The following is a 13,425-nucleotide window of genomic DNA, read 5'->3' as shown; positions in this document are numbered from 1 at the left end:
TGGGGCTTTCTGAGTCAGGTGGGGGCTAAGTACAAAGCTGTATTGTAATTAAATAGCCAAACAGTCTGCCTGGGAAGTGAGAACCTGCAGCATCCACAGCCTTGTTTCCTGCAGGTGGGCTGAAGTCTTCATGAGGATTCTCATGATCCTTACAAAAACAATTATATATTTGTCAGGCTGTGGGCTGTACACCAGATTTCTCTGGTCTTTCAAGGCACAGTGCTTTTGGTGTGTTTTTCAGGATTGAAGTGCTTGTGGTAACTGCAGATGAGTGGCACTGGAGATGGGAGTGTTGCAGAGTGGTTGGGAAGGGAGCAGCGTTCTGTGCCTGAGCCTCCCTGGGGGAGATGCTCTGGGAAGGCAAAGCTTGGCCATGGAGTGTGCAGCTCCTGGCTGGTTTCACCCATGCCAGAAGTGAGGTGCTTCCTTCTGGTCTTTGAGACTTTGCAGGAATGCTGTGCTCAGGAATGCCTCTCCTGCTGCTCTGTGTGCTCCACTCTGCTCTCAGCCACAGCTGATCTGCAATGACACTCAAGCAAAGCATGTTGTTCGGTGTTTTATGTTGTTTCCAGCACTTGTGTGCTCTGAGCTCCTCCTCTCAGACCTGCACCTTGCTTACTTAAATCATCTGAGCTCCCCCAGGCCTGGCAGAAGGTGAAAGCATCCCTTTGTTCCTTACCGAGCTCTTCATCTCCTCCTCTTTCACTCTTGTGCTGTGAGAGCACTTCTTGCCTGAAGATCACCATTTCTGAGTGCTCTAAAATTTAGCTCTTTATGAGGCTTGTTATGAAAATTGATGTTTGAAACAAGGAGGTAGAGGGTGGAGTGAGGCATTAGAGACTGGAGAGGGTGAAAAGGAGCACACCAGGACATGGCCAGGCAGGGCTGAGCAGCCTGGGTTGAGGCTGCCCCAGCCAGCATAGAATAGGAGGGTACAAGGCTGGTGTTAAAGGTGCTTTGATTCATTTAATATGTCATATGTCATCCCCCGTCTTCTCTCCCTCCCCTGCCCCTAGGTCTTAGATTTTTTGTTAAAAATGAATTCTACTTTTTTTATGAGTAATAGGCCTCAAACACCATGTGGCACTGCAGTGACAGGCTTGCCAAAAACTGTCTAAAACTGAGTTATTGCTTCCAGTATCTCTGTGCATGTGGCCCAGGATAGCAATTGTCTTTTTCTGCAGTGGTATTGCAGCATGAACTTTCATCTAATTCATTATCCACCCTAATACTCAAGTCTTTCTGCATTACTGCTTTCTAAACAGCACTCTCTCACTTCATTCCTGCACTGATTATTATTTCTCCCCCACTGCATAGCCTTACATTTATCTTCAGTGGAATGTCTCACTTACATCAGCCCATTTCGCTGAGTTTGCCAGGCAGCTGAATATTTTTGTGACGTTCTTGCTGGCTTCTCCTCCTCTTGGTTTAGCATCATTTACATTTATGGAGCGTGGGGTTAGCTTTGTCCTCCAGATGGTTCAGTTGGTTGGATAGGAAAGAGTAGTGACCCTGTGCCCTTTCAGCCTGTGCTGCATACCACCACTGTACCAGGACAAAGCGAGCACCACTGCTGCTAATTTTGGTCTATTTGCTTCATCTGAGCTCTGTTACTGCCTTTTTTTTTTTTGTTTGTTTGGTTTTGGTTTTGTGGGGGATTTTGTGTGTATATGTGTTTCTTTGTTTTTGTTTGGTTTGGGTTTTTTTTTGTTCTTGCTGCCAAAGGCTGCTCTTGCTCCTAGTAGTATGAGGTTCTATGTCAAGATCTTTATTGAATTCTCTGGAGGCAAATGACCAACGAACCAAGTATTAGTTTGGGATTCTAAACAGCACCAAATTCTCCTGCTGGGAAATTTCCAGAAGAAAGTCTTGCTTGGGTGAAAACACTAATGGGAAAAGGAAAAGCCAAGATGGAAGTTCGATTCAGTTCACAGATCAGCTCTTGAGTATTTAGTGTCTTCTCCCTTTGAAGAGTGCAACTTATTTGGAAGGAAAAGAGAGAGTTCTCAGAGTGGTGGGTCATGTTTTTGGGGTATATATCCCAGACTAACAACTTGTTCAGTCAGCACACCAAAAAAAAAATCTCTATTTATGTCAGCTTCCACTTTAGCTTTATATTTTGGGAAATAAGTGTGGATGAAACCCTTTGCTACAAAATCTGTATGTAATGCAAGCTGTCAGCATAAAAAAATGAAAAACCTTGTTTTGTAAGCCAAATTAAGGCAAATTAAATAAGTTTTTACACAAATAAAAATGAATGTTTGCTTGCTTGATTCTACTCAGCTTTTAATTTTGATCCCAAAATAATTTTTGTGGATCTGGCTGAAATTGCTGTCGCATGCTGGAGGCACTAAATCTGGCTACCTGGGCACCACTGATCTGTTTCAGCACAGAATGGTACAAATCCCAAGTTATTTCTGCTCAGTCCAGGGGAGCATGCACATTTATGCTCTTCCATCATTCCTCCAAGAGATTGTGCAGCTGGTGAGACCTGACTGCAAACTGAGAGCAAGACATCTCACAGTGGAACTAGTGCATTTCTCCTTTCTTTTCTTAAATAGTTCTTTATTGAGCTTTCCACCTTCAGCATTAATTTGAGAGCTGGAACCAAATAACCAGGAAGAGATTGATGTGGGCTCACTTTATTTCCCACAGTCGATAAATTGTTAAATGGGCCAAAGGACACAGGTTAAAAAAATCATTTTGTATAAAGAAGGAGGGATTTTTATTAGATGACAAGCCCCTTTCTGTGAAAACTTGATAGTGGGGCATGTTTGATCTCATGTCACGCAGTGGAGCAGCTCTGTTGGCTTCATAAAGAGCCTCAGTCTTCTCCATGGGACTGAAATCAGCACTGTGCCCAGCATTTTCTGCTGGATGAATGCTGGGTGTGCTGGTCCTTCAGAGTGGAGGAGGATGATGGTAATTTGGAGGGATGCCTTGGAGTGAGGGCTCTGTGCAGAGGGGAAGCTCTTGCACGACAACAGTTGTCCTCTGGGGACTCTGCATAAGTTTAGCAAAGACCCTGGTTTGTAGAGAGATGTTTGTCTCTACTGATGGAATGCAGAGGGGCTTTTAATGGGATGATGGGATGAGACATGAAATTATAGGTTGCCAACAAGGAGGCAGGAATATGTCTGGAAAGATGGCAGTGGGTGGACAGAAGTCATGCACAAAGCAGGTCTGTGTCCCATGGTCCTTGCTATGGTTCTTTGAATGAGTCTAATTTTTTTTTTTTTTACCAAGATATTCCATGTACTTGGGGGAATCCATTTTGAAAATGTAATAAGGCTGTACTACCACAAATGCTGGCAGTCGATGCAAGCAAATTATTTCTAGAGCAGAGAGGCGGAACTGCTGATTTTGCATAAGTTTGTGTGTTTTTGTGAGTACTGCTAGATTTAGTGAAATGATAATGGTATGATTCTGCATTAAGCAAGGCACTGGAAGTACAAAATACTCCATTAAGGTCATGTTTATTTGCTCTTCAGAGGGTGCTCTTTTAGCTCCATGCGTGCTGCAGCACCTGATTCTGTGAGAATAAGAGTGAGATGGGTGGTTCTGGCCATACATTTTCTGTTGCAAAGCCCTTTAAGTTTAGGTACTTGCAATAAGGCAAGAAGTAAAATATAGCTCCCTTTTGCAATCGTTAATCCATTGTACAAACTCCATTATACATGTGTGGTTTATACATTTCCCAGGTAAACCATGCCATGAATGAAAAGACCGTAGCAGCCCCTTCTCAGAGTGCCTGGGCTGAAGGATTCGAGTCTCTTCTGCACAAATAATACCAGGCTGCCTCTGGATTCCAGCTTCCAAGCTTGGCTTTGAGCTTGTCTTTGTGGGAACAGTGCAGAAGTGTTGGAGTGGCTGCTTAGTCTCAGGGTATTCTGCAAGTTGTCTGGCAGAAGTTTCACTGCAGGGCACCATCCTCTTGGAAGGGGCAATGTTGCAGTTGGTTTATTTTGTGTGGCTTTATCTTGAGGTGGAAGTTGTTGGCACTGTTTTTTATCTGGCTGACTGCTTATTCTGAGCACAAGTGCTGCAGGTGATGCTGGTTGACATCAGTGGTCCAAATTTGCCAGCTATGTCACATCTTGCACAGCTGATGCCAGCTAAGTGTAAGCCGTGAAAATGCAAAATCAAGCCCTTTCTAATCATCCAGCAGCATCTGTCTCTTCCTGGCCTCCAAAGCTTCTTTTTATGTGTCCCCTTAATGGAGCATCATTAATGCAACTTGAAGTTGCCTCACTGTCTTGCTAATGAGCTTTGCTCATCTCGATGATAAAGGCAGGCAGGCTGAGAGCAGGAGCTGTGGCTGAAGAGATTGGTGTGCTTCTCCTTGGGAGGGCACCTGCTCTGGGGGAGAGTGGCTGATGGCACTGGGCACCACAGAACAGCGCCTGCCCAGGGCCTGGTTTGGCATCAGGGGCTTTCTTGTAGCCCTTAAACTCCATCCCTTGTAATAGAAGGAAAAGTCTGTGCTGCAGATCTCTTTCCCATTACTTGTCCACATCAGCTCTGCTGCTTAGGGCCTTGCTTTATGTTGGAGTGTTACAAAATTACACTGCATTTAACTCATGGCGTTGAACACAACAGGTTAGCAAGGGGCACATCTAGTGACTGCTGTATTCATGTTTGGGATGAGGGCTTTTAATTCTGCCAGTTAATTTAATCCCCATAGTTTGACAGCGTGTTGCTCGGACTATTTTTCATCTTCAAATTGCGTTCTGCTGGTTAGTTCCCGTAGAGGCCTGCTGTGCTCTGCATTTATGTTCTTGTTCTTAGAATTTGTGCTGTTTTACCACATCATCTATCAGACACGTGAACCACAGAGAATGAATGGTGTGAAAAGTCTCCGTGTCAGTATTACGAATAGACCTGTGGATTCCACTCGCACAGGAACTGAGGGGCTGTCTGGGTGAGTGTCACCTGGGAAAGGGACAGATGTCTCTTGGCAGATGCAGCATCTGGGTATCTGTTATTTCACTTAAGTTGTAAGAAACTCGTCATTTTTACCTCCCATATTTCATTAATGGAAAGCTGTGAAAATTGGCTGTGTGTTCATAGGAGAACAGATTCTGCCTTTTATCTAATGGGAAGAAATCTCTGCAGCATTATCAAGGGATGAAGTCTCATTCAGAATATAATTTGTTGATGCTGTCTGACCACTATATGTTGATGTAACTTCCATCCCTCTTTGGTAAGATATAAAATAATCTGCAAAATATGGAGATCCATGTCTGAAATGTCTGTTTAAAAGTAATATACTATCAAAATGGATTAGCTGTGCCTGAAGTATTTCTAGAATTATTTGCTGTCAAAGGGTGGTAAAATATTTAACGCAAATAGCCTAGTTGTGTTTAGGAATTTGACCATGAAAGAGCCTAGGGAGATGAATTTAAGTATTATTTATACTAATTGTGCAAAATATTTTAATTGACCAATATTATAAATTTATTATATATCAGTTTCCTCTCCCTTCCTTTCTTCTTTCCTTCTGGCTCATTTGGCAACATTTATTCTAAGAAATTGCCTGGAAGCCTGAACTCATTTCAGCAGTGTGTGTTACAGTGCATAGCATTGCAATGTCTCCAGCTTACCTGCTTCTCTTTAGCACAGTCCAATTAAAATACAGTGAAGGCACTTAGATAAAGGTGCTGCTTTTTTTCTGGTGAGGCTTGCATGAAGCTTTAGGCTTGCAGATGGGTGTCTTGGATCATTCATCTCTTTATCTCCATTTAAGAGATGGTATAAAAGCCCTTCAAGTAATGTCTCTGTGCTTTCATGCCTTTTTAAAATGCAGTGCTGTGCAGTCTTCAAGAAAATAATGGTTTTCTTAGTTTTGAAAAGTTGCTTTTCTGCAGGCATTGATTTGATGCAGAACTAATTGCTAGAATACCTTATGATTTAGTGCATTTTTGTTACACACTAACAAGATCTTTAACTCCCCTGCTTGAAGTGTTCTCATAGTGTGACACTATTCCAGACTCCAGCAGACAAGGCTCTGTCTCCAAAGGCTGGCTTGTAGCTCTGTGTTGAACTACTCAGTTAAGAAGTTCATACACATTAGGGACTAGGAATAAAACTGTGATTCACCTGCTACTATAGTCCATGGTGGCAAGTCAGAATGATTATGAGGTGGACAATGTGTGTACCTTTGAATTTGTCCCATTTTAATCTGAAAACAGATTTGTGTGCAGCCCTTGTCTTCAGAGAAAGCTTAGAAGAATGTGAGTGTGGCACACAATCTAGTCAATCCACCATTATAACTAATGATTTCACCATTCAGACATAATGTATCGATCTTAAAGGATTTTTCTTTCATAGCTGATGGCTTGATACGTTTTAAACACCAATGCCAAGGGTATCATCTCTCTGAATAGTGTAATAGCTTTATATTTAAGGTAGATTGGGGATAAAATTTTGTGTTTTCATGTGAGCTATGAATACCGGTAAGGTACTCAGGCAGGAATTACCTTATCGTACCTTTGAGGGCACTTATCAAATAATTTTTATTGGGAAGTTAATATGCTGAGGCAGAGTGAATGGAGAGCTGCTCAGGATGCTGCGTGCAGCCAGCACTGCATTGCTTCTGCCGTCTGCAGATCTGTGGCCCAGGCTGATTCATTTAGCACATCATCGAAAATCATGTAGCATTCAGTGCTGCATAAAATGACATGAAATGGTGTGTAAGGGATTTCTCCGAGTTGGCTTTGAAGGATCCTCTCCTCCTGGCAGAAGCAGGGCCCAGCACAGCTCCACAGGCTGCAGGTTACACCCGGCACACACCGGGAGCCAGGGGAGCTGCTCAGGATTTAATTTCACACTTGTGTATCTGAGTGTGCAATCTCTCCCTTTCTCTTTTAATCGTGTATCTGCAAGCCTCAGACCATATATAATGGTGTTCATCTCCCCTCTGCCATCAGCACTGGTTTGATGGATCAAAGGAAACTTGCAAGGCAAGCGCTTCTGCTGTGCCTTCTCTTCATCTCTCCCTCCTCTCTGTGTCCCTCTATTCCACCCCTCTAATTTGGCTGCTCCAGGTTGAGCCTTCCTGGAGCATGTTCCTGCTCCTCCTATTGTCCCATTTTCCACTTCCCCAACTTTTGCAGGGCTCCAGAAGAGAGGAGCGTCTTCTGTTTGCTCCTGGTCAGACCAGCCTGTCTAATTGTTGGCTTTTCTGCAGCATCCAGCTCTGCAGGAGTGGAGCAGGAAGCCACTTGGCTGCTCCCTGTTCTGCAGCTGTTAACTGTCTCCCAGCTGAAAAAAGACTTTTGGAATCCTGTAGCGATTGGTGTTAGTATAACCTAAATATTTTCTCGAAAACTTAAACTTTCATTAGTGTTGTTACGTTGTTTTGGTCAGAAGGTACATCTCCACCTCCTCCCCAAAATCTGGAAAAAGTAGTGATTCCACCTGAAACATAAGATTGTTTGGATGTGTGAAGCACTTCCTTTTTTGAAAGAACTTGATTTGAATGCTTTGGTTCTTCCAGACTTTTATCTGAAAAGACACCATATGCTCTGCTCTGTACCTTGCACCTCTCGAGGATGAGAGAGTCCACTGACCCCAATTAACACCAAAGAACAGAAGTACCACGAGATTAAGTCTCGTTTTCTCATGAATTTACCACTATGAGATATGGCCAGCAATATCTGTTTGTTCACTAGCACAACAATATTTGTGTTTTCTTGTGTTTCTGTGGCCTCATGAAGAAATGCCTGGTTGTACTGTGAACAGGCAGAGGGAGGAGGTGTTGTGGCATGATTTTTGCAAGAGCCAGACCATTTCCTTTCCAGTTCACAGCATGGCCAGAGATCCTGAGCTATCATCCTTTTCCCAGAGTTTCTGCAGCTACCCAATAAGTGTGTATCTTCTCTCAGTTGCTGATAACTACTGAATTGCTGCATGTTTATAAAAAAAATATTATTGACATTAATGTTGGGTTATCTAGCAGTGGTGCAGGATTTTATTTAGAACAGGATGTTCCAGTTTGTTTCTTTTTCAGTCCTACAGAAGCTGTTCAGGAACCAGCAAGTCTCTTCCCCTACTTCTCTTGCAAAGTACTTGAGCTGCCTCCTGGTTTGTAGCATCTTTTATGGTGGAAATAAATTTGTGTACAGCATGTGTCTTCATCTTTTATAAATACAGATAAGTGCACAAATCTATTAAGTATCTATGCAGAAAACTAAAACTGCATATTTTCATAAGAATATCAGGTTTATAATTGCATGAATAAGATGCTGACGGAAGCAAATGTTCAATTTCACATTAAAGTTAGGCATTCATAAAGGCTTGGATTTGCATAATTTAATTTTCTGCACAGAAGACACTGAAAATTAGGGGCATGATTCATGGCCATAACATGGTCACCATGAGGCTTTTTGATGGTTCCAGGTAGAAGTACAGAGGTGTTTGCAACCTGAGTTGTTTTGCACTGACTCAGACCCCCCGTACCTTCAACAAATACAGATTATTTAGACTTGGGTTTGCTCAGCAGATACCTGCAGGAGAACCTTGTTCATTGGAGAAGGCAGTGTCCAGTCTTCCTCCTGCCTGAAAGGTTCAGACTTTTTCAGCAAGAAAAATCCCTTCTCTGTAGGGGATGCTTAGGAGAAAGCTGCTGTCTTTCATTTTGTAGCAAGGAGAGGCTTTAGGTGTATTTGTCAGCACATGTGATTTTTAGATTAATAAGTGGGCCATCTTTTTCTGATAGCCTTTCCAGCCATCTGCCTAGGCTATTTCATTGTTCTCTTCCTTGGGCTTTTCATGGTCTCTTATCTTTGTTCAATTTTGTAGTTTTTTGCCAAGAATGTTTGGGTCTCCACATCCCACACCCATTCTTTCCTGCTGGAATGAGTGCCTGTTAACTCCAAACCACATAGACGTATAAAAGTAAATAAAAAGGAAAAAAAAAAAAGACTGAAGTAAGATGTTTAATTTAGTATTTTTAGAGAGGAAAACAAAGTATGTGAGGTCGTGTTGCCTGCAAATCCTGGTAGCATGATGTGTTCCAGTGTTTCTAGTTCGCAGCCTAGAGTGACATTAACATTTAGAAAGTGGCCAAGGAATCCGGAAAACTCATTCAAATGGCACAATTAGTACCTTTGCTTGCACAAGAGATGATTTGGCAGCGGCAAACCTGCACTGCCTTTCCTGAAATTGCACAACATTTCCTACCACTTCAGGGTTCCAAACCGTGCAGAAATCCACATTGCAGAGGGGAGGTTGTCCACAGAGCTGTGTAGCACTCGTGGATAACCTCGGGCACAGCAGGCTCTCTGCTGCTGTGGTGCAAGAGCCTCCCAGAAGCTTTTCCAAAGGGAAAGAAAGGCAAATTCTGAGTTACTGGTGCATGATGTTCAATAAAGTCCTGTTCCAGGCTTCTCTCCAGCCCAGCTGTAATTGGCCTGGGAATAGAATGGAATGCAGCATTTGGTGACTGCATATGGGTAGCAGTGCTTCATGGGGTTTTCTGAAGCTTTAATTTGAATTATTCAGCTAGTTCCGTACTGATCAAATAAGCGGTTTGGGACAAGTTGGGCTTAAATTTCCATAAAGCCATTTGGCGCATACTTGTTCCTCACATTCCATGTCTATGGATCTAAGGTGGGTTTTGTTTGTGTGCATTTATTATGGTGCTCTGAAAAATGCAGCTGAATTTATTACAGACTTTCTACTGACATTTGTGAATTTACACACCTCCACTTTGGTTCAATCAGATGCATAGGAACAATAAGTCAAATGTGCACATAAAAAGCCCAAATACCCCACATCATCATGAAAGGAATTAATTCCTTTACAAAATCAAACAAAAATTATTTGAGGCATAAAAGAAAAAATCCTGGGATGGAATGTAGGATGTGAGTTTTTTTCTGGTTTACTTGAATTTAACACCTTGTAGCTTGTGGAGTTTTACAAAGATTTCTCCATTCCTGTTCTCTCCTTTTCATGCTGTAAGCCATTGGTATGGCACACTGGGTATTTTAACAGACATACTTTGGTAGTCATTGGCAAAGTAAACTTATCTTCTAGGTCTAAACAGTGAAAGTTTGGTTATATGTCAAGGCTCATATTGTTGGTTTGTGTACATCAGAATTTCCTTATGGAAATTACTGGAGTTGCACAGGAATCCAGACCAGAATAATGGCATCAGCGAGTCCTGGCTTCTCCTTTGGATGGGGGGATGTTTCAGCCTGTTAAATTCTTTTAAGCAATCCCTAGTCTGTAGTCTCTGCTCAGCAAAGATTGAAGCTTCACTCTGCAAACTCCAGGGAGCCAAAAGCACTTTCTTAACGATTCCTGCTTCTTTCCTTGCCAGCTCTGACCGAAGGTTACGTGGGCTCTCTGCATGAGAACAGACATGGGAGTTCTGTGCAGATCCGCAGGAGAAAGGCTTCAGGGGATCCTTACTGGGCGTACTCGGGTGAGTGACTTTTCTTCAGAGCACTAAATGTCTCCAGAATAAAATTGTTTACTTGCTTTTTATTACTACTGTGCTCAGTTTAAATTAGTTTTACAGTATATTTTCCTTCTTCTGCCTTCCTTTCAAATTCCCCCTGTACACAAGCCTGCCTTTCTTGCATTTCTGCCATTTGCCTTATTATTCTCCTCCTTCTTTCAGTATTGTTTTCATTTCTTGACATACCCTTGGTCAGGCATACTCCCAAACTTTTCTTTGCTCTTGTGGTCTAATCAGTGCATTCCCAAGTTCACCATCTGCTTACCATTTTGGGCCTTCTAGGAAGACTGTAAGCACATATTCAGAGTAAAAAACCAACACAATTTTTACAATTATTTGTTTCTGTACATGTATTTTAGTGGTAGTGTATAAAGACAACAATGAGACTTGTCAGTGCATCGAGCCAGATGTGTATGGTGCTGGAAAGATAAAACACTGGAAGGGTATTTTATTGTTTGTCCCACTTCTTTCGTAAAGTCTTATGGAAGAGCTCATGTACCTGCGCAATTTTGAAATACCACAAATAAAAATACACTTCAGTCTTTGATTTGGTGGTTGCTGTGTTCTAGGAATGGTGCTAATAGTTGATGTTGACTCTGTGGAAGATATCCAGTATCTAAAAAGTTTTTATGAAGATTTTAAGCATTATATTGAACTTGTGTGTGCTTTTCTGGAAGATCTGAGATATGTTTCAGACATTTGTTGCTTGTCCAAGAGGGTTGTTGTACAGGGTTAGTTTTAGCTGAAGGAAAAGCATTACTTTCTAAGAGGTTTGAATGCTGATATAAATATGCAACTGTTGCTTTTTGACTGCCAACACCCCTCTTTTATCCAGAACATTTATTTCATTGGGAATGAATGATTATCAGTAAGTGTAGAGGTTTTTTTCCATCAACGTATACGAATTACCTCTATTAGATCTCAAAATACAATCTATCTCATTTGCAAATGGGGTCAGGCAAGTAAAATAAATCTAAACATTTCAGTAATGTAGGACAAATGACCACTTTTGATTTTCAGCCAGTTCAGCATCTCTTATCTAATGCCATTTTGTTCATACTTGCTCACTGAGGGGACCATAGGTAATGAAAAAGCTGAGCTTCTGTGTTTAGGTTGAAAGTGGGAATAAATGGTGGGTGGCAGAGCCCAGATACCAGACAGATGTTTGTTTCTCTAGCTGAGCACAGTGAGGAGGATGATCATGTTATCTGTTTCTTTCTCCTTGCTTCCTCATTCCCCAGAATATTTCCCAGGAACCCTGAGCAGGGTTTGGCTAAGCTCTTCATGTACTAACGTTTGTCCTGTGGGTAGGGTTTTGGACATGCCTAGGAAGTTTACATCAAATGAGCCTACAGAGAGGGGAAACTTCACTCTGCAGTAAGCAATTAGCCTGTGTCAGTGGTTTCCAAGCTCTTTTACAGACATTATCTGGTAGGCTGCTTCCCTTCCCAATCCTCAGATGGTCAGGCTAGCTCCCCTCCAGTTATTTGTACAACAGCTGCTGGCCCAGCCCCAGCAATTATGGGCAGGGAAGGAGGCTCTGCTGGGCTGAGGCTGGTGAGTCTGGAGCTTCTTCTAAGGGACTTTGCCAACAGGAGTAAACAAGACCAGGATAGCTCCTGACAGCCGTCAGCGGGCAGCTTCTGCTGAGCCCCAGCACAGACCGTGTGTGTTAGGCTGATCCATGGCTTTATATTGATTTCAGCTGAGTAGAGCTGATTTACAGCAGCATAGGCCTCTCTCTTTTTATGGCTGTGCCTGCCTGCTTGCAGAGCTTTTGTATTTTTAGGCTTAAGATTTCTGGAATAAATCCTGAGTTGAGGGTGGAGAGCTCCAAAAGCAGGAGGCCAATTGTGGTTTTCCTGCTTGGGGGTGGAAAAAGGGCACAGCCATGTTGCAAAGAGCCCTCAAATATCCATCTTCCACAGGATATATCTGTCCTACGCTGTGATTTTAGAGTAATTCCTGAGTAGCCTGTAGGAAGCCCTTCTGCTGCTCGGAGGGTGAATGGTCTAGGGGCTGGTGTAAGCTCTGGAGAGCAGGAATTTTTCCTGGTTTTATGAGTGATCTGTAGCATTACCCTGTGCTGCCTGGTCATATTGATCCTCTCAGGCACAAGAGTTTAGAGAGGAGAAACTTCATTCATTGATCAGGTGTTGAACACCCTAAGACCTGTAACATTTGTGTGAGGTACTCATATCCCTAAAGGTACCTGTGAGCTCCAGTGCCTTGTGCACAGAGCTGCACCACACTTCTCCTTCCACTGGAAAGGAAAGGATTTTAAGCCTTGTAAAATAACCCTGTCTACAGATACAAATTCTGACTATAACATTTATTCTAGTTCAGAAATAAAACTTGCAAAAGTAAAGACTAGATAATTAAATGAAGAAGGCCCATTTTGAATGGGTTCTGTCAAAAAGACAGCAGGAAACACAATCAGCCCTTTGGAAGAAACTTCATTAAGTCTCTGCTAGCAGCTCTTTAAACCAAATTCAAAAGTGAGCAAACGCTGAAAACATAAGACTAGCTTGTCTTTAAATAGGAACAGCAAAACTGAACAGAGACTGACATCTCCTAGATGTTCTTTTTAGGATTTTTAAGAAGCTCAAACAACAGTTCTAGGGGGAATTCTCTGCACGTGTGTATTCATGGATGTTTTGGCAAAGTATTTACGGTGTTATTTATAGTGTTATTTTCAGTATTGACACGATTGTGTGCTAGAATTTGCCAAAGACCTCCTAAACTGGGACTGGCCACATCACTTGTAGTGGAGCAGAAATGTGGAATAGGCACAGCACAGTCACAAGAAGCAGGTGTTGTGGAAAACCAGAAGTAGTAAGGGGCTTACCCAAATCAGGAAACTCCTTTTTAAGTCTTCAGGTAAAAGATGTGATGTCTTCTTGGGGTCTGGGGTGTCAGGATGACCCCAGGAGTGTAAAAGTCCTTGATTCCTAGCCTGT

The 13,425-nt window shown here is 42.4% G+C and overlaps 1 protein-coding gene across 1 annotated transcript in view; it reads left to right on the top strand.

Moving 5' to 3' along the window:
- Nucleotides 1–13,425, top strand: part of PTPRG (protein tyrosine phosphatase receptor type G) — a 390,724-nt gene that overhangs the window by 74,382 nt on the left and 302,917 nt on the right. Inside the window, exon 2 of the mRNA XM_030283424.4 lies at nucleotides 10,325–10,429. Coding sequence (XP_030139284.3) covers nucleotides 10,325–10,429 — 105 coding nt within the window. The remainder of the gene's footprint in view (nucleotides 1–10,324; nucleotides 10,430–13,425) is intronic.

The sequence above is a fragment of the Taeniopygia guttata genome, chromosome 12 (assembly GCF_048771995.1).
Source record: "Taeniopygia guttata chromosome 12, bTaeGut7.mat, whole genome shotgun sequence".
Classification (NCBI taxonomy): Eukaryota; Metazoa; Chordata; class Aves; order Passeriformes; family Estrildidae; genus Taeniopygia; species Taeniopygia guttata.
The sequence above is the reverse complement of the archived record's forward strand: the minus strand, read 5'-3'. Positions and strand labels throughout refer to the sequence as shown.